This window comes from Dromaius novaehollandiae, chromosome 8, assembly GCF_036370855.1.
Source record: "Dromaius novaehollandiae isolate bDroNov1 chromosome 8, bDroNov1.hap1, whole genome shotgun sequence".
In the NCBI taxonomy this organism is placed as follows: domain Eukaryota; kingdom Metazoa; phylum Chordata; class Aves; order Casuariiformes; family Dromaiidae; genus Dromaius; species Dromaius novaehollandiae.
Genome location: NC_088105.1, coordinates 15,745,301 through 15,767,520, shown reverse-complemented (window position 1 = coordinate 15,767,520; position 22,220 = coordinate 15,745,301). Strand labels below are relative to the sequence as shown.

The 22,220-nt window shown below is 38.4% G+C and overlaps 1 protein-coding gene across 4 annotated transcripts in view; it reads right to left on the bottom strand.

Annotated features, from left to right (window-relative positions):
- LOC112987231 (complement factor H) overlaps positions 1-22,220 on the bottom strand; it is a 53,979-nt gene that overhangs the window by 8,095 nt on the left and 23,664 nt on the right. For all 4 annotated transcript variants that reach the window (XM_064515759.1, XM_064515762.1, XM_064515761.1 and 1 more), the window contains exons 5-18: positions 21,978-22,172; positions 19,583-19,753; positions 16,200-16,379; positions 14,430-14,630; positions 11,914-12,093; positions 10,120-10,296; positions 8,805-8,984; positions 8,473-8,646; positions 6,875-7,057; positions 5,719-5,901; positions 4,311-4,493; positions 2,991-3,167; positions 1,252-1,458; positions 415-591 (exon numbers count right to left, since the gene is read on the bottom strand). In XM_064515759.1, the coding sequence (XP_064371829.1) occupies positions 415-591; positions 1,252-1,458; positions 2,991-3,167; positions 4,311-4,493; positions 5,719-5,901; positions 6,875-7,057; positions 8,473-8,646; positions 8,805-8,984; positions 10,120-10,296; positions 11,914-12,093; positions 14,430-14,630; positions 16,200-16,379; positions 19,583-19,753; positions 21,978-22,172 (2,568 nt within the window). The remainder of the gene's footprint in view (positions 1-414; positions 592-1,251; positions 1,459-2,990; positions 3,168-4,310; positions 4,494-5,718; positions 5,902-6,874; positions 7,058-8,472; positions 8,647-8,804; positions 8,985-10,119; positions 10,297-11,913; positions 12,094-14,429; positions 14,631-16,199; positions 16,380-19,582; positions 19,754-21,977; positions 22,173-22,220) is intronic.

Here is a 22,220-nt window from a genome sequence, read left to right as displayed (position 1 = left end):
GGTGCTGTATTGCACGGTGTGTCAAAGGGTTGGAGTGAGGTGGTTTGTTTACTGTATGGACTTAGTTACTTTTAAAATTTGATCTTCCCCATGAAGTGAAAATACAATCTATTACCCTACCAGCTTTCTCATTCTTTGTAGCTAGTGCCCATTCCTCCATAACCCTCTCTCTCTGCTTGTCTTAGCAGTGCACACAATGGCAGCTACGAGCTTCCGCCCAGAAGGGGAATAGATATCATTGCTGAACTCGCTTGCTTGCTGCTTCTCAGGAGCCAGAAACGAGGTCCTGTAGCAGTCATTCCAAGCAGGTCACCTGCTGGCCTCACCCGCCTGCACGCATGGGTCAATATTATTTTAGTTAGCTTCGTCAAAGACCAGGGAGGATCATCGACTATTTACAAGTAGAACCTGTACCTTCACAGGAGGGTGGTGTTGTCCAGTTTCCTGCTCTGCAAATAATTTCTGGAGGGCCAGCAGTCAGGAACCCTGGATCACACTGGTAGCGAACAGTTTCACCAGGCTCATACATTGTCTTGTTTCTTCCCTCAATTTGGGAATTGGCAACTTTTGGAATACTTCCACATGGCATTTCTGAAAGCATACACACATTTGATACTTTGATAATGTGGTACATGTAGAATGGGTGTAACCTTCCCACCAAAAGCATGCTTAACAGAGCCTTCTCTAACCCTCGCATGGTCAGTGGATAAAGGTAGCATATGGAATATAAAAGGTAGCATATGGAAAATTAAATAAGTCATTACTCTACATAGACAAGGACTATTGGACAATCACTGAAAAGATTCTGATTCTGTCTCTAGACATGCATGTCATTCCTTGCTGTCAAGAAATTTTGATAGAGGCTTTTATCCCTAATCACGCAAAAGTGATTTCCATCGCAGAAGCACCAAAGTGATTCCCAGTCACTAACAGACTTAGTGGGAAACAGATTCTTGGATTATAAGCACTTGCCCATGACATACGTGGCAGAGACAGAAACTGAACAAAGATTGCAAGAACACCACAGGAATATTAAAAAAACAAAAAACAAAAACCAAAAAAACCTACACTGCTTTCAAAAACTCAGTCTTGTACCCAACCAGGATTGCTCTGAAGACTTCCATGCGGGATGATAAGATTCCGCAACAAAATCTGCGGTTACTGTCTCTTACTATTCAGGTTCCAATACAAAATAATTTCAAATTCACTGTTAAGTGCACTTCAAAAAAAAGAAGTATTGTTTGATATTACCAGTGCATGTAGGAGTGGAAGTCCAGTTTCCCATAGAACAAGTTATCTCCGAATTTCCATCTAATAGGAATCCAGAACGAGAGACGTACTTAAATTTAGCACCAGCGAGATAAGTTGTTTTCCCTTCTTTTTCCACTCTTAAATTTTGATTTTCCAGCCTGGGAACTTCAGCACATTCTAAAGGTTGTGGTGGCAAACATGGCCTTTCTTTAAATTCAGAAAACAAAGATGAATAATAATATAAGGCAATTAATATTCCAAAGACATACGCAGTCTAAAACTGAAAAAATACCCCCAAATAAACAAAATTTAAGTGACTTGAAAGTAAGATGAAGAAATATTTAAGATACGGAGTAACAACAGAGGTCCATCCATTCCTCCCTCCTTCCTATATGGGCTTTCTGTCTTTCTTTTGGCCCAGTTTAGAGCCATTTCCACACTCATATCAAGGAGACAAAATTACAACCTTTGTAAGACAAACAGGGGAAGAGAAGTAGGGGAGACATTATCTTGCTGCAGCACACTGAAAGTCAGTTTCTAGAATTGTAACTACACTACTTTTTTCCGGCACTAGTAAAGTTGCACCAACAGACGGAGAGGTTTTTCTGATGACATGATAAAAATACCACAGGAGAGAGCTTACAAAGTATTATAACATATTTCTTCCTGACACCTACAGTGGATTAAATCCCTGTCAAGCTGTCCTGAGTCAGGGCTCTCCCAATATTTTCTTCTCTTATATTACAGCAGAGTGGGGGGGATTAAAATTATTACATATAATGTGCATTTTTTGTTATCTGTACATTAGGTTTCACCAATTGACACATCAAGTTGAAAATATATGTTTGCACTGAATTCCACAAGACAAAAGATCTCATTACTGACAAAACTGTCCTTGTTCAACAAGAACAGCAACTGGAATTGGGAATTTTATTGCATTAAAATTTATTTTATGAATAGTTCAAACAATTTTAAATTTCTGAAACTATTTTTCCCCCTTAGCAGCAGAAATGGAGGCTCCAAAAGCAATGAAAGAGAAGAGAAACCGTGTGGCATCAGAATTTCCCAGCTTGAAAATACAGACAGGTGTGGCATGCTGTGCACATCAGTCACCAGCTGGCACCTCATTTGACCTGTGCTTATCTATCTACTACTCACTTCTGAAAATCTTTCTACCTCCTCTTAATGAATTTTTGCCAACAAGATATTATCTGCATCAGTAATATTTTATCAATTGGTTTCCAGAAGGGATTCTCAGCATGCTTAGAATAGGTGGCCAAGAGTTATGCCTTATCATTTATGCTCCTGTAAGAGGGAAAGGCCAGAAGAAGGCGAGAAATCCACAAATTGTCTAGGGAAGAATAAAGATAAAAAAGAACTACAGTCTGCTACTGCTAGCAATAAATAATACTAGATTTTTACCAGGATATTACTAAAGATCCTCAGTCAAAATTGAGATTCCATTCTGCAATATACTAAAGGAATAATTCAAAACACAGTTCCTGAAGGACTACCTGAAAGTTTTACATGCCACCTTAGATAAGTCTGTTTAATCAAGAAGACTTCCTGCCTGACAGCTGGCACTTTCTTTAGTAATTTAGATACTATTGCTTTTCTGCAGTTACTTGTTCTTGACACACTCAACAAATATAACTTTATCCTCCTGCTAATAATGATTGCTAATTTATAGTAACATAAATTTGTAACAACATAAATAGAAAAAAAAATGCACTACTGACCAATGCAGCGTGGTGGTGATTGCCATTTCCCATGTATACATGTTATTTCATTCACACCATCAAGCTGGAAATTCTTCAGACAGGAAAACGTTATTTTACTTCCACTCTTGTAATTTCTTTTGACTGCTATCTGCTGAGCACCAGGCAGCTGAGGTGGAGGTGGGCATGAATTCTCAGCTAAGGACACATATTCATTTTGTAATAGAACATAAGACAAAGACAGTTCATCACAGATTACAACATCAATAACCAAGAAAACACTGGCATTACGTAATTCTTCAGCAGCTATCTCAAGCTTTAATTAATATCATGATCATTTTGTATTGCCTCAAAAACATGTGAGCTGCCCTCAGATGGTCAGATGCTGTAAACCCCATAGAAAACACAGTCAGAAAAATACAGGATCAATATATTTTTGTATGTGACAATTGTAGTCCCTCCTTTCCCTAACGAACAGCTGCATACTCTTGCCTGTCTTGTGCGTTTGCCCTGGCTTTCTCTGTATGGTGAGCTACTACAGGAAAAAATGACATAGCTTCTGGGGTTTTGTGTTTTTTTTTCTTTTTTTGTGTGTGTGGGTTTTTCTGCAACCTTAGCTCACAGTAGAGCTAAATAAGCACCGGGAAAGGGCGCAAAGAAACAAAACTGAATTTTGCCACTCCAGGAAAAATTTCCTGCCACAGGAAACAAAAAGGGAGAGGAAAGAGGCAGATCTAGGAAGGAGGAGACCTGGAGAGCTGGATTTGTTGCTTCTAGTGGTCCCAGAAAACTGGGAAAGTAGGGACATGTGGGGCATGCTCCTTCAAGCGGCTGCCACTCTGTATGCTTCTCCCACTTCTGTGCATCATCGCCCATGGATGTGGTGAAATCAAAGCAGTCAGTGAGGCCATGACTGTTTTTACAGCCCCAGTACTCCACTGGGAGTGGAGGAACTCTGGCCAGAGCTTAAGCTATGGGCTACTTATCTGCACTAGGGTAAATCCCTTTCAAAGAGCCATGGTTAAATTTATCATTGCATCTTTTCTCACATTAGAAGTAGTTGTTTTTTCTGTTCCAGTTGTTAGAGATTAATAAAAGTCTGCCTCACAAAACAGTGTCTCTCTAACTCCAGTTAACTGTTCAAATTTCAAATGATTCCCATTATTACGTGACTACCCTTTTGCATAAAATTGGCTAAGCATACACACATATATATATATATAAAAGCATATAAGCTTTCTGTTTCAAAATAGTAGCACAGTGATGCTAAGAAGCATTAATAATTAGCATTTAGCATTTCTGCAGAAAAAGAAGAAACTGTATGCAAATCTAAAAACATACCGATGCATTCAATCTCAGGTGACCATTTTCCAAACATACAAGTTGCTTTTTTAATATTGCTGCCATTTGATTTACATATATAATATATAACTTTGTGGGCTGCAGTCTCCTTATTTGGCCTTGGAACACGTTCAGTATTCACTATCTCAATATCCACTGGAGATACACATTTATGAGATGAATCTAAATAAAACCCAACATAAACAGTTAAAAAAATAGCTTTAGTGAGGCTAATATGTAAGTATGCATTTACTGATGAGGAAGCCACCAGTTTTATAATGCATGTCCATGTGAAAATGTTTTATTTACTTTAGTCTGAAATAACTCCAAAGATTCCTGGATGACAGGAACAGAATGGTTCTTTGTTCCTGCTATTTAAAGCAGAGAGTGTTCCCACTCACAGAGCAATTATTTTTAAGTCAACAGGATCCCTTTTGCTACGTACAGTAATAGAAAAACTAAGCATTCTTTTCCTAAGTCATAACTGGGTCTTGTGTCCTTGACTCGTGTTTCTGAGTCATAACACAAACTACTTGTGAAAGCTAAGCAAGCTGTGTTCTGTGACAGATTCAATCCTCAACGTAACTGTAAACAAAGGAATAATGTATTCAAATCACCAATGAATATAAAAGCATTTCTGAAGAAAGGGGAAATGAAGAGTAGGACACATCATAAACTGTAAACTGTATTCCCTTAAACATAAGGAAAATGCTGGAGACTCCTTCCTGAACAATATTGCCTTTTTACCATTGACCCTAATGCAAACAGTTACTTCTTTTTACTTGGGAAGAGGGTTGTGTTAGATTTTTTTTTAATTATAATTTCAATAATTTATACACTGTGAAACTAAATGGGAAGATCAGAAAAAAGAGAAAACTACACATCAGAAATGAAAAGGCCTAATCCATGCAAAAACAGCACCAGAGGATGGGATTAGCCTAGCATATTGCAGCTATTACTGTGGTTTTTAATTCCCATTATGACTTAAAAAAAGCAAAGTCATAGCCGAAGACATAAAATTACAACTAATTAACAAAATGGGCATGCTATTTTATTGCTTGTACGTCCCAAGGCATCTAACAGGTCTTTATTGGGCAAATGGGCAAAAAGCTACTGCTGAAAGGTCACAGTACACCAAAGATTTAACTCCGTATTTGATTCTACCCACTGTAAAAGGGTCCACTTCCTTCTGTAAAACTATTCAGAGTATTTAGAAATTGGTAGGTGTAGAGTCTTTGCAGGATCAGGGACATGATCATATTTAAAGGGGAGTAACTACATCGGTTGAGATGTGTGATACAAGAGTGTCTCTGGCTACATATTGATTAGCAAATTCCTTTCAACTTTGAACAGAATTATATTATACTCGTATCTGAAATTTTATAGAAATGTTACAGAAATAGATTACCTCCACAGAAAGGTAAAGGTTTCCATTCCCCATTAAGACATTTTGTTTTCTTTTTCCCATAACTTCCCGTGCCTTGTTTACATCGATAATTTATTTCATCACCATGAGAAAACTGGGCTTGGTTTTGCTGAAGAACAACCACATTTGGAATAGAGGAAGGTGATCCACATGGCATTTTATCTTCTGTTGAAAAAAAGCAGAAGTATTCCACAATAATATTGGTGCCATATATGAATATCTGAAAGAACTTAAATAAAAATAATTATATTTGCATTTGGTGGGTCAAACCTACTCCCATTAATTACAACAACTAAAATCCTCCAGAGCTGGAGGATACAAATATATTTTAGTCATTTTACCAAATCCCTCACCTCTCTGCTCCCCCTTCCTTCTCCCTCACTGTGGCAACTATATAGCATGGTCCACAAATCAAATTCACCTAAAGTTAATTTCACAAACTGTGTTTTTCGCAGGTACATACACTCTAAAATGTAAGAAAACCTTCAAATAATCCAACAACTGGATTCTTGAGTTCTTACAGTTCCCAGTCAGCATGATATTTGATCATACACATGCACATCTGCAACGCGCTTTCAATTAGTATCATTATTACAAGAACTGAAAATCACTGTAACATCACTTAGAGGGCTGCAGGGCTGTCACCTCTTGTGATAACTGTAATTCTTGGTTTGGGCTGTCACTGTTGCTGTGATAGTGATGGCAAAGGGCAGTGGCTTGCACTGGATTTAGGAGGGCAGCATGGAAGTAGTTCATTTGAGGGAGGAGAAAGGGATGTAAGGGGGAGAACATCTTATGGCCTGCTCTCTGTGAGGGAGAGAGAAGATGCATGATAAACTAAAAACTTGGATTTGAGCAACTTTCCACTCAAGTTTGGGCCACTCTTGTTTTAAGCATGCATACAGAAACTAGGCTGTGTGGATCAAAATCAGTAAAGTATTGAAAAGATGCCAGCAGTGAGACTTGTATAGGGATAGGGCAAACCAGACCAAAAGAAAAATCATTGATCATTTTGCTCCATAAGAACGCCACTAAATATTTTCTGTATTTGCAGATTTTCATTTTGTAATATTTCAGTCTACTTTCAATCTACAGTGAATTATAGATTTCTCACAAGTAAGAGAGTTCTATAGGTTACCAATGCAAGAGGGAGGAGATGACCATTGTCCATCAATACATTCTATTTCCCTTGATCCAATCATTTTAAATTTGTTGTTGCATTCATATTCTGTTCTGTCCCCATGCCGATACTGTTCCACAATGTCACCGATAATATTTCCATTGGTAATCTCAGCTGGAGGTGCACAGTCTCTGGGGTCCACTGAAATCAAGAGATCAAATCTATGCTCTGAAGTCAGTATTTTCAGCACAATTACATGTAAACTGCAACAAAAAAGCCTGAATTTGTTGTTTAAAGTTATAAAAATCGTTAGAACTGGTTGAACAGGTCATTCATTTATGCCTCCGAAAATCCAGATTCATGTTCAGCTGGAGATCACAAACAGACATAAGTGACCCTGCCTCAGCCTACTATCTTATTTCCATGCACTACTTCCTGCTAAGATAAAAAAGCGGTACATGAAACCAGCCCAGGTTTAAGGGAAGAAAAGTGTTACACACATGGCAACTTCCATTGCTTGTGATACTGTATTTTTCAAAAGTGAAAATTCAGCAAATAATATTGACATATGTTATGCAAATCATCCAGCAAGTGATATGTACTGGGTACTAGCGAATTCACTTTTGATAGAGTGAATGGAACTCCTGTTACGGGAGCTTAGTATGTTCCTGAGCTAAAGGGACAAGCATATGAAATGCACTTATTTTTAGAAGCAAAAGAAAATGAGCAAACAAAAAAAAAAGGTGAGAGCAAAAAAGATGATGTAACTGACAAAGTGGGAAGGAAGAGAGATGACAAATATGAGATCCCTTCATCCCCTTAAATTTCTTCATGAAGGTCTATAGCATCAGCAGAATAAACTGTTTTCAGATGCCCCTAAATGATACTCTGTCTTAAAAAGGATGAGAAGAATATGGGCATATGTCTTCCTCTCTGCAAGGATTTGTTCATCCTATAGGATGAAATTGGGGAATTTCACAAGGAAAACCCTTCATTGAATTTTGCTTGGGTCCAGCTGTCTCATCTCCAAAACAGTTTCTCTCTTACACACTTGGGTTTTTTTGTTTTTTTTTTTCCTCCAGAAAAAGGAACACAGGGTAAAATATTTGATGGGTGTCAAACCTAGGCAGTGGCAGAAATTATTTAAAATAGAGTAAGAGAGGATATTACTCAGATGAGTCACTCTTGGTTGTCAGATTATACCTTTTTGAATAACAAATTTTTATATATTACAGTCAATGCTCTGAGTAGAATTTTGTGCAAGCCAATTACCAGCTCACTGTCAGTTATCACAGAACTCCAACTGGCATAACTAAGGCTAGCATAATAAAATCAAAAGGAAAAATATTTGGGCTGACTACCAGGAAAAATGTTCTAGTTGTTCAATGCTTTGAGACTTTGAAAAATGAACACTGAAAGTTCAGATGTTCAGAATCTTTCACAGGAAACTGCAAAATACTATGAATGGATCTGAAGAGGACTAGAGGATCTGAAGAAGAGGTTGGGGTAATTGTTCTTGAGAGCAGGACTGGTGTACAGAAGCTGCCCACAAAAGTCTTGGGGACCCTGGTATTTTACTACATTTCCTACTAAAGTAAAGTTAATAGAAGAATTACCTTTACATATTGGTGGTGATGGAAACCATCCAAAGTAATAGCACTGAGCAGAGGTAGGTCCCACTCTTACGTAATTTTTTGCACAAGCAAATCTCACAACATCTCCATTGTGATATTTACCCTCCTTGGGGTAAACATCTCCATTGGGAATTATCAGCATTTCACATTCTATTGCTATGAAGAAAGAAAAAATGTTTTAACATATAGCATAAAACCTATAAAAAGTATATGAAATACTACTGACTAGAACATACCCAAAGAAAGTCTAAAATAAAAAAGCTTCACAAAATGTATACAGTTACACTGATTAGCAAACACACAAAAATCTTTACCAAGACACTGGGGCTCTGGAATCCATTCACCATTTATGTCACATCTTGCACTACCAGTTGTCATATTATTTGTAGTTTGATATCCATCTGAACATGCATACTCAAGTGTATCTCCAGGCAGGAACACAATTTTATTTGTGTGATAATTCAAAACCTCATAACGAGGTATTTTACATGGTTCTGTAGAATTAAACAAAGTTAGTACATTTTGTGAACCAGAAACAGTGCCCTTTGAAACCATCATTTCTGTATATATTTTAGTGTGTGCTAGTTTAGTGAACTATTCAGCATATTTAAAACAGTAAAAATTCTACACTGCAGAATGTGGGTATAGAACACCATAAGGAGTGCAATCGCATTACATCTATTGCATTAATTTTCAAAAATATGTGTCTAGAAGTAATGTCTAACATAAATATTTCTTCCTTGGGTTCAATTCCTTTCCCTCTTTTGCTATTACTATGTAATATTACTATCGGTGTCACTTCAAACAGATTGTACTCATGTTCCCCTAGGCTATTTGAAAGACGGTCGGAAAAACCCCCTGTAAAATCCAGCTAAAGGCAGTCTGAAATAAAAGGACAATATAAAATACCAACTAAAATTGGTCAGTATTATGAGTCATTATATCACAACACTGGAAGATTAAGTCTCTTCTTTTAGTATCCCACACACCTGTTCAGGAGAGGAAGAGACTTCCAAGATGAGAACGGCAACAACAGTATGGAGGTATTTTCAGGAATATCTACTCTGGTGCTTTTCACAGACGTCCTTTCAAACCATAAGGCAGGTGGTATAGCCTATTCTTTCATTTATAGTGATAGTGTCTTTCAAATAATGGATCGTACTGTTTAGTACTTTGGTCACATTTAAACTAAGTTCTTGATATAATCCCTGGGTTCATAGCCATTTCTTCCAAAACCTTATTCTCACTAGTGTGAAAGATGCTCATCTTCCAGTCCACAAGAAGGGCGAACTGGGAGTAAATTTGGGCATATGCATCTTATAGCAGATAAGAATCACTGGGAAGGTCAGTGATTATCTACTTCACACAGCAGAGGATCCAAAAAGATGTCTTACCTAGAAGACAGTAGACATCTTCCCTGCTTACCCAATTCCCTTTTTCTTTTCTCTATTTATTTCTGTGAGCCCAGAAAGGCCTGTCTCCAGAGGCTCAGTCCTCTACTTGAGTTTCCCTCTACCCAGCAAAGGGAGAAACTGTACTGATCTAGATGACAAAAACCAGAATATATAGGACATCTTGTCTGCGCCAGTGACAATGACAAGAGAGCTCCAAAGCCTTTATGCTACTCACTGATGCACTTTGGAGGAGGTGTCCAGCCATTCTCTTGACACTGTATCTGTCCTGTTTGTTGTCCTTCTGCAGTTACATAGCCAATATGACACCCATATGTTGTCTTCTCCTGTAAACCAAATGCTGCTTTTCCCGTGGTGAAATAACCATTGTCAAACTCAACCCTCTGGCATATTTCTAAAAGAGAAAGACAGAATTTCTTCCAGATAAACATTGCTAAACCATATGCTTACAATACATGTAAGAAGGAATATGAATGAAAACGGCAGTAGGGTTTAGAACATTTTTAAGAGCACATGAATTTCTGCCTCTGCATTGAGCTCTCATCCTGAGGGAAAACTGGAAAAGTGAAAAGCTCAGTTACCAACTGGTACAGCACAAACAGGGACAGACCAGGGCCAGGGTTTGATTTGCAGCAATCTTTTATGCTTCCAAGACTATATGTCCACGTCTGGTCTCCACTGGCAATGAAATTCATGTTAGGCATGCACTATGCTGTGCATGCATAAAGACTTAAGTGCTGGAGGACCTTGTGTACACATTACAAGTGAGGCAGTCCAGAGGTCACCCCATGGTGTTCAAATACAGCCTCAGTTCTATCACAGAGAAATCCTTCAGAATAATCCAGTGGTGTACTACAGCACATACTGCAGGACCAAAGCAAATTTGTAGGAAGGGACCCCTTCTTGCATGCTAAATCACTACTGTAGATGCACTCAGTGTTGCATATGATTTCACGTCATTTGGGATACATTGAGCCAATCTAACAGGATGGAAATCCGTCACCTTGGCTAGATGTTATGATCTTGTACTCTGGGAGAAAACTTCTGAAGTATGTTCTTTACTATTAAGTCATTCTTTGAAGGAGTTTCTTCATTTTAGGGAATTAATATTATAACAAATAGCAATATTTGTGCATTAGAGAGTCAAATAAATAAAGACACGGAAAAACTAAGACTTTGAGGAAGACTAGGAGCTGTATTTCAATGTTGGGGGTGGAGGTAATGATACTTCAGTGCAACAGCTTCAGGATTTTAATTTTCACATGTGATTTTGAATTAGTGTTTATAGCAGAGATGCCCACTACTGCCTAACACTTGAAATTGCTCATGACTATGTCAAATGCTTAGTGGCTGTCCAAAATATTCTCTGACAGGTGTCTCTCTCGGGCTAGTATAGTTTTCTAAAAAAGACATTTTTGACAGCTTGAGAGAAGGATGTTAGGCTGAATTATTTTCTTTGTCTGTATTCAATTATTATCTAAAGTATTTTAAGTTTCTGTAGGAAGTTCTAGCAATTTCAGGCTTGGAAGTACAGTACAAAACCTCTAAACAGAGTTAGCAGCAGTAACCTTCCTATTCCCCCTGGAATGATGCCACCTGGAAATGAAGCAAGAGAAATACGGATCAAGTAGCATGGCTAGAGGCTGAAAGGGAAAGAAAAGGATAGTAATCATTCTCTTTCTGCAGCCTATTTACTACATTATTGCATTACTGTGCTATCCAGGATTTCACTACTGAAGACAAAGAGGATATCACTCCCATCCCAGAGCTTAACATTCTAGAGATCAGTCATGTGTGAGTATTTTACAGAGTTACATTCTGCAAGCTTGTACAGCCACTGACCTCAAAAGCATGCAGGGACGTGACAAGTCAGCTGCAAGAATCACAGAATTGTGTTTGAGTTGTAGAGCACCTGGAATTAGACTTATCTTAAGCAGCGGTGATGGATTAATGTGATGATGGATTTATAGCTTTTAGCTAGGAAACTTAACAAAACATTAGCACTACTCACTCTTACGGATACATCTTGGAGAAGGTGACCAGTCATTCTTTGTGCATGTAACTTCACCACCTTCATTTTCAGGGTTATAGTTATCACTGCAGGCATATCTAATTTTTTCACCTTCCTTGTAAACAGTCCTCCGTCTGTATAGGAAATAACCATTTTCCAGCTGTCTCACTTGACATATTTCTAAAGAAAAAAGGTAAGTATATTTCACCACCGTAATTCATACAACTAAGACTGAGGAAAACTAATCCCTAGGAAAGTAGTTATCGAAAGAAGGATCCTCCTAACACCTTTCTGCATCATTCCATCCCCAAAAGACATTCATGTTCAAACCTAAATCAAAGCATGTTTTCTTTCACTGCCCTGAGATTAATGAATCAGAGCAACAGGAGTGCAAGTGACTACATAAGCTGCCAATAAGTAGTCGAGTAAACCATATTCCTTACCTAGTGTTCAAGGTCAGCTAACTTCAGTGTATCTAGCATCATGTACACCAGCTCTGGTTTGGTCTGCTATGTCTCTAAAATCTTCATGTCTGCACTGAGTCATTTTCAGCCTTCACCTTCAGAAGGCTTTACCATCTCTGTGCAAATGTATCACCCCCTCACATATTATACCCTCTCCTTTTTTTTTAATAGTATCTGAATATTAAAACAAAAAAAATTCCTATAGAATACAAGCAGATGAGGTCCTCAATTTCCAGTATACATGAGAAAAACATATGTGATTGTATTGGATTGAGTCTATGTTGAGGATCATACATTGGCATTTTATAAACCCCAGACTAAGCAAAAAAACGAGACCTAACATGGTGATTTACATTGTATGACAAAGCAGCATTGCCCTGGCACAGTCAGCATGATGGCAGAGAAAAACCTGTGCTTGGAGATTGTGGAGGAAATAGATAAAAAGGAGTAAGCATGGGCTGTAATGCTTATCGTTATTTATGAAAGTTCTGGTACTGTATACAGAAATAAGATAAAGCTTTCCATATATAACAATGGTGTATTCCATTTCCAACACAGTTTACAATCTAAATTTAGATTTGGCAAAACAGATGGTATGGGAAGAGAGCCAAATGTTTATAGCAATATTGTCAGATAGTTGCTCTAGGCAGGATTATGCAGTGACATCAGCTAAAACTGGTATTTTTTATTTCTCATACGCCAGCAGTTATAACAAACAAAGCTGCATATTTCTAAGGCAGGACCCACCAGCAGAGCATAATCTCTGTTGACTGTCACACATACATTCCAAAGAAAGCAACCAGGCACTTTTAATGTATGTAATTCCGTCTTAATGATTTCTAGAGATAAAATTAGGGGACTGCTGGCACTGAAGTATGTAATTTTCAGTGTAGGTTAACCAACAGTCACATGTTCTCACACATTTTTGCCAGACTAGGAAATAACATTTCTGACAAGAGAGAAAAAAGAAATGTGTGGTTAGAAAAGTGGAGTATATAAAAACACCTTTTACATAACATTGATATACCTTTTACTGAAAAGACTTCTCTCTGTAAAGCCAAATCAGATTGCACAAGCAGTCTGCAGACCCTGCGGTGAAATCCTCATCACTCTGAATCAATGAGGTTATTTCGCTAACAGCGGGACCAAGCTCCACTCCAAACCTTCCAACCAAACGAGAAGTCATTCTTAATCCAAAGTCAGCATTTGCTACAGAGGAACCCCTCAAACCAGCTATAGCAAGAGCTAAGCATGCTGGTTCCACAGCTTCTGACACCCCCAGCAGCCCAGAAACAAGGAAATGGCTGAAGGAATGCTGCAGCTGTGTTGCTGTAGTAACTTGTCTTTTCCTATGGGCAGGACTCCACTCATTTCCCGTGCTGATCTCCACTCCACTGAGCGTCAACCACTTTTGTAAGCCACTTCCAAGCCCTGCCAGTAGGTATGAACTGTACTGTGACTGAAGATGTGTGTTAGAAGAGAAAGCCTCAGCTTGCTGGTTTAAATCTACTTCCTATAGTTGTTTCATTAAACAATGTATCTGGATCTCTTGCTGCATCCGTGCTCACGCACAGTGTATTGCAAAAGCATGCCACCTTCCCAGCTCCAAATGTTACTGAAAAGGACCAGGGAATGAATCCCTAGACAAAGTCCCCAAGCCACTGAAGAAAGAATACATTCACAGAGTAGAAACCCTGTGTTGTGCATCTGTGTGGATGAAATTAGATGCTTGCATGTGACCTGGAAGCCAGAGGAGAAAAATTTCCTGTGCTTTCTCAACCTCATGGATAGTTTCAGGAGTACGGAATCTCCCAAATCCGAAAGAGTCACTACAGCCTCTCTCATTTCAGAGTGAGGAGGGAATCTTTATCAAGTGACAGTTTCAGCTCCGCAGACAGCATGAGAGTCTGGCTGCAGTTCCAGGGGTCAACTGAAGCAGTGATACTTCAATAAACTGTCCTTCCCTCCATTTTGTACTCTATCAGCATGGCTTTTGCTGTATAGACCTTCACAATTGTAAAAGAATTAAGCATATAGTGGAAATGTACTTACTCAGGCATTTTGGCTCTGGAAACCAGCCCCTTGCAGAACAGACAATTCGAACCCAGTTTTCTCCACTTGGGGTTGAGTAACCATTATCACAGCGGTAATCAGCTTGCTGCTCAATCCCCATTGGAAAATAATAGTTTTTGTAGTACTCCAGGGATCTGCTTAACACACCATTTTCTATAACTGGGTAGTCACATGGTTTCTCTTGAAATAGAATGCAACAGCAACAATATCAACGCATGCACTGAAAAACGGCACATACAATATTCATTCAGATTTAATTTTTGTTATCTGAGGGTTTCCTCAGATAACAGTCCTCCAGTTCCTCAGGACTGTACACCTTGGCAAGTCCCAAGCAGTGCAGGAATCAACTCTCTGTGGTTTTGCTGTCTCTGTCAATCTGTATATCCATGCTGGTTGCCTAAGTTTCCATTGCAGCCAACTGAAATCCAATCAATATTCTCAGGGGACTCCAAAGGCTGATTCATGAGACCACATAAGCATTTATTTTATCATGAGACAACTCTATTTTTTAGAGTGCCTTGACTAAATTGACTATAACGACCTTGATGTGAGCCCAGACAACTACGTCAGATTTAGACACCGCATTGTGGACTCTTAAAATTAAGGAGATGACTCCAGTCGCAAACTTCTTTTGTAATTTTTGGGTTCCCACACCAAAAGCTCTTCCTAGCTCTTCTGCTTCTTTAAATTTTAAAACAGTAATGTTATTTTTTCCTCAGTTCCTCGACAGAATTGATCCTTTTCAGGGAAAATCTGGGAGTAGAAGGGGGCAATTCTTAGTGGTTTTCACTGACAGTTTTCCCAGAGCATACCACTTGGCTGTGACAGGTAGGTTACTCCTGAAGCGCTCTGATCCAGAGCCCATATCCTGGGGAAAGGGGTGGTGGAAGAGGGATGATCCACTGAACAGACCATGCAGTAATGAGTGAAGTGGTCTCAGGAAGGTACCTGAATTTCAGCACCCACACATACACAGAGGAAAAATTAGTCTGCTAAAAATGCACTCTCCTTGAACAGCTCAAATCATCTTATCAAAGGTCCATTTACTAGACTGATTTCTTCAGGGTTTCTCCCACCTCCTTCTGTTTTCTAAGGTTTTTTTTATTTATTTTCAGTGAAGAAAGATCAAAGACCATCAGATTATGAAATTAATTACTAACTTCTGTTTTCATATTGTGCCCACACAGCAAAACTATCAGTGCTGTTCTGGGAAATTTAACCCAAGAAAGAACTCAAACAATCAAGAATATCTTAATTTGGTATTTGACAGATTACAGTAAGTGGAATAAACCTGTGATCATTTATAAAACACTAAAACATGCCTGAAAGTAAAAATCAAGAGCTGTGACAACTATGATGAAACATGCCTTCCAGCCTTCAAAGCCTTTATGCTTTGGTTTAGCTATTTTACTACGCACTGTGTCCTCTTACCTTGGCTATCATGCTACTCCTCAGTTGGACAGATGTAACACCACAAGTCTTCCTGTCAGAGAGCTGACTATAGGATATTTTAACATATAATCTCACAAATACACTAACAGATAACACCTGAATTTATAAACATGATCTAGATATAAAAGATCATGCCATTGTTTTTATAGCTGATTTTTCCCAAACCATCAAATTAAGCTTTATCAGACCAAGAAACACATGAATGCTACTGAAATTTTTCTCTTGGCCTCTTTTTTACTAAGATATTTCGAGAATAACAATTCTGCGTATTTGTCTTCACTCATGAAAGCTACTTACCAACACATTCTGGAGCAGGCACCCAGCCATTCTTGGTGCATTCAGCTGTGTTTTGACCACCGACTGCTTTAAAATAATATCCAGAATTACAGCGTACAGTGATTACAGCCCCTTCCTTGTATATGTCTTTTTGAGGCTCAGAGTTTCCATTGCGAATTCTTGGAGGAGAGCATACAATTTCTAAATATGAAGAGAAAAAGATGCTTGTCTGAAGAATATCTTTATAACTATTTTTATTATATTAGTTCTCATCTTCACAGTATACAGACAGTAACTGCATAATATTGCCAAAAAAGATTTCTTAGGCCAAAGAAAAGGTTACAGCTCTCTCCCACTCATGTAAATACACTTGTCTGTAAGAAAAGACTGTCTCATTAGTGGAGAAGAGAAGACAGTGATAGCTTTTACTGAGGTATTAGGAGGTTAAAACTTCATTGCAAAGAGAGTGGTTGGAATAAGAACTAAAGGTGATCAAAATGAATTTGACTAGCCTTTTCCAGTAGGTCATACCACAGCTGGAGCCCAAAATGCCTTATGCTGGGCTCACCCACAGCTCTCTTGGGCTCATTTACGGAGAGCATCCCAAAGGAGGCTAGGTTCATTGGCAGGTCCTACATGGAGACACAGCTATACTTAACTACAGCCTCATCATTCAAAGGCTGTGTGATCAAGATCAAGGCGATGCCCTGGCACTGGAAATATTTCACCTGAAAAACTGAGAAAGGAGAAGAATGCTATTCTGAAAGCTCTTGACATCTTTATGCCTGCAGAAGCCAGGCAAACACATTCTTTAAACACTGGAGGCTTTCTTTTGTTTTTATTATCTACTTTCAATTCAGAAAATCACACCAACACACTCAGGCCTGGAAAGGGATGACTACATGGTCACTACAGGTTGGTCCTCTGGTGGAGTGAAGGTGGGTGAGTTAGTGGTATGCATGCACTGCTGGATCATGTAGGTTCAAGTGATAAGTCAAGCAGGATCCACAGCCACTTCATGGTGGCATAAAGCTATAGGAATGAAGCAGGAGAGAAACTATATTTTATTTTTCTACTACAGAAGAATGTTCTTTGAGGGGACTACTATGTTCAAACATGTCCCAGTTAACAGAGCCCAGCAGAACAGTGGTCAAAAGAATGTTTAGTTTGGCACTTCTCAAAAGCAGTATGTTGCAAAACCACAGGCAATGCATATTAATTAGTACCATTACTAATCTTGAAGCAGAAAGTACAAGGACTGAGTGCGCACTAAGACTGACTATTATTTATTGCTAAAGGAGTCTTTTTGGATCAGGTTCTGGGAGGGTGGGTGGTACATAACATCCTATAATGTTTCCCTGTTGCCAACATTTTTTCAGTTTCAAGTGTTCTTTGGCAATTTCTTGGAGATGTTTCAAGGCATAAGTGATTTCCCCCAAATTTATATCAAACTATTTCAGCTAGAATACAATGTGCATATTTCTGTGTGTGAGACTTGGAGTTCTATGAAATTACAGTGAAATCCATGACCCATAGTGCCAAACAGGCTCAGTCAAACAGGACTAGCCACAAAAGTCATGGATTAGTCATCTTAACTGCACAGAAGGCATCTGAGAGCTAGAAAGCATGAGAGAGTTCTAGCACTGTAAGAGATCCTCAGACAATTCCTGATTGAAAGTTTGAATAGCATGAATGCTGTGGCTCTGCAATTACAACTCTGATGACATTAAACAAGCTGCTGTCCTCATCCTAGGCTAAGAAAGCTTGGACAAGCTGTCATGGACAGTGACAGCATTCATGCAGACCACCTTACTTTGGTCTGCAGGGTATGCATGTTGTACACTTTGGTATACAACACTTCATGTCCAGACTGGCTTTTAGGGTTACTGAATTTCAAACCTATGCTGCACAAAATTCTTGACATAAAGCTGAAAACTACAGGATTATGTACACAGCCACTATGTATACTCCAACACTGTAATCCCATTGTAATTTTCAGTTTAGACACTTATGGCCACTGCTGGACTACTTATCCTTCTGAAATTGCACTACTTTGTGTTTGCTTATATTCCTTTGGAAATGCTCATTTCAATATCAGATCGTTCTTCCTACAACCCTCTTTTACTATTTCAGAAGAACTCTTGAAAGGCAGCTTACTACTTTATGTCAGAATTTTAAATTGAGGGATATTTTCATAATTTCCCAGTCATTTTTGCAAGGCTGCACAGTAAACTAAAAATTTCTTACTGAAATTCTGTCAGCAAAACAGATCATCTGTGAATTTTTCCTCTTTGGTTGGAACTGCTTCGCCAGAGCTAGTTGTCTGGAAATTTCTACAAAGGACATAATTAGCAAGCAGATGCTCAGTCTGCCAACACTATGGAAAGGCTCATCAGAACACTGAGGCAAAAATGCAGAAGTCCATTCAGTAGGTTAAGCAAACTTCTTAAATGTTCATACAGGTTGAGATACTAAGTGGCATTTAACTGAGCGAATAGTACTATGGTCTTCAGGTACTTCAGGTCTATGAAGAACTGAAGATGCATTAACTTGGTAATGAGCTCGGACTATCTACTTTCCCCAATGCTATTTATACTGTTACAACTCACGTTATGAAATATTATCTCTTAATCCAGTTTTCCAACTGGATATATCACAGCTGTTGATTTTCACCAGTTATGCTCAGGTAAACAGTGACTTGGGCTTCACTTACAAAGGTATCAAGTCTTGATGTGAAGACACTAGGACTTTAAAAAAAAAAAAGTATCTTTAAGAAGTTGGTTTCAAGTGTTAATTTCCCCATGTCACTACAAATTTCAGATTCCTTCTGCATTTTGAATTTGTCTGGTTTTAATGCTTTTTTTTTTTTGCCTGTATGCTTTAATATTCTTTTTAGTGTCTGATATTTCCATTCTTTAGCTAAAACACTTTTACTGTCTTCTGTTGAAGGTAAAGAGGTTCAGCTTTAGCCTTCTTATCTGTCCAGACTAGGGATTTTTTCTAATCCATTAATAGCTTTTCTATATTCTCCCAACCAATTTGGAATGTTTAAAAAAAAAAAAAAAAAAAAGCTACTCGTGCTGGATGATGTATTTTAGCATCAATCTCCTTTATGCAGCATACAGCAGCAATTGTATATTCCTAGACCTATCTAACTACTCACCTGTCCAAGTAACTAAAGACTGAATTGCCTATTTTTGGTATGACTCTACATGGAAAGCTCATATTCCATTCTTTCATCCCTTTAATGCTCAATCCTTCTGGACTAATATCTTCATGGGATACTACTCAGATGTGTATGGAATTCTTTTTTTAAGAATAAACTCAATTTGGTGTTATTAATATTTGAAAATACTACTTCTAAACACAACAGAATGTGAAAAATAACTTCAGCAAAAGCTGACCAGTGCAATAGGGAGTTGGAGTCCATCCTGATCCAGAACACTGTGCTTCTGCTCTTTCACCATATCTGTATCCTTTATCACAAGAAAACTGCAGTCGTTCAGACTCCTTGTAAGATGCCTTTGGAGAATGCACATATCCATGCAGAATTTCTGGCACATCGCAGGTAATTTCTGAAGTTGACAAAAATGAAATTCATGGATTTTTTGCATAGTTTTTATTCACTAAGAATAAATGCCTATTAGAACAATTTTTTTTCATCTGGCATCACAGAAATTGATTATGTCAATATATTATGTCAACCAAAACCTTTGCATTTGGGAACTGTTTGGAACTCACCTGAAAACTCTTCTGTGACCTGATTGTCGGTGCCAGGAAGAAAGTATGGAACAGAATAGCAACAGCAGCAAATTAGTTCGTAAGACAGAATTCAGGGCTTTGCTTTTTTTGTTTTTTAATGGATCTCAGCATCAGAACATAAGGTAGGGGACATTCTAAATTAATCAACTAGGCTAGCTGAAATTCCGTATTTTCCACTTTTCAGATAATTTAATCTCCTTGTGATTTCCAGCAACCAAAAGCTCTCTCATATCCAGTACAGGATTAGTACAATCATGGTATCAGCAGAAAGAGAATTAAAGTAACTGGAAAATTGACACTGGAATGCCTGACTATCTATACGAGAAACTCAGTATCCCCAGCTCCTGGCTAGACCCCATAAAATTATTCAGACCTTGCAGTTTCCAAAATCCCCATTTATAAGGCAGAATTCCTTTGCTGAATCTACTTATGCTTTGGATGAAATATACCTCACTGGAAGAACTGGCATTGTTTAATAATATTCGGTGTACTTATTCTGTAAATTTTATAAGCAGGTGTTTAACCCCACTTTACACTGTTCAAGTTAAAAAAAAAAAAAGTTTCAAAACTACAAAACTTAACACTGAAGCTGTGAATAAACCATACGTGTACATATATTCTGACATATGTAGTCTGCTCGTTAGAACATATACTTCCTTATTAGATAACATATAGATAATTTAAGGAACTTTATGGACTGAATATTAAACAGAATGATTGTTACAATACGCTTTCTGGGATAATTCATTCATACATACTGACAATCCAACTCCCATCAAACTCCATTTGCAAAATGAGAAAAATAACCCCTTGTACCCAGCACAAGCTGGGGGTCAACTGGCTGAAAAGCAGCTTTGCAGAAAAGGACCTGAGGTTCCTTGTGAACAAGAAGTTGAACACATGCCAGCAATGGGCCCTTGCAGCAAAGAAGGCCAGCAGCATCCTTGGCTACATTAGGCAGAGCGTTGCCAGAAGGTAGAGGGAGGTGATCCTTCCTCTCTACTCAGCACTGGTGAGACCACATCTGGAATGCTGTGTCCAGTGCTGGGCTGCCCAGTACAGGAGAGACATGGACACACTGGAGTGAGTCTAGCAAAAGGCCATAAAGATGAGTAACGGACTGGAAAATCTGAGAGACAAGGGGAGGCTGAGAGAGCTGGGATTGTTTAGCCTCCAGAAGAGAAGGCCTGGGGGAAGGGGAGTGGATCTTATCAATATGTATAAACATGTGAAGGGGGGAAGTAAAGAAGACAGAGGCAGACTTCTCTTAGTGGCGCTGAGTGACAGGATGAGAGTCAATAGCACAAACTGAAATACAGGAAATTGTACTTCAACATAAGAAAACACTTCTTTACTGGGAGGATGGTCAAACACTGGAATGAGCTGCTCAGAGAGGCTGTGGTGTCTCTTGTGGAATCTCCTTGGAGATGTTCAAACCCTGACTGGACATGGTCCTGAGCAACCTGCTTTAGTTAACCCTGCTTTGAGGGACCTCCAGAGGTCCCTTCCAACCTCAACTACTCTGTGATTTTGTAAAAACAAAATACAAATTAACCTTTTAACTTGTCCAGACATTAATTTGAATAAAGAAAAATCCATTGTGATTTCTTTATATTTTCTGTACCTTAATAATATGAATGAATTAAAATCATACTTGTTTTTTAAACTAGCTTCACATAGATTCAAAACTGTTTGTAATTACTTTGGTTAAATCAGCACTGAAGTGACTGAATTTTATACAGACATACCTAAGCCAGTTTCAATGAAATTGATTGCAGTCTGGCAACCACATAGCTTTTAAAGAAAATGGGGAACAAACAGATGGTCTATTATGACCAACATTCTTTGAATTCTCTTGCTTATCCTACTTCTCCTGCATATATGCAATGGAGATTGTTTACAGACAAACTATGCTTAACTTCTGCAGAATAAAGTGAAAGCTTTGTAGCGTCCAATACAGTAACCATTCCCTAGAAGTCTGTGAGTATAAAGCTTTTTAATCACAGATAATAAGCTCAGTAATAGTTTTCTTTTTACCTTGGCACTGAGGTACATCACTGCTCCATCTTCCATTTGAAGAGCAATGTGCTTCTTTAGCTCCAACAAGCTTATAATTTGCATTACATTCAAACTTTACAACCTGGCCAAAGGAAAATTCTTGGTCTAGCTCAAACACACCGGTCATAATTATTTGTCCATTTTCTGGTGCTTTTACTGGTAAACACTTTGCCACTATAAAACAAACAAACAACCCCAGTCATTTTAAGGTCTATTCTGTTA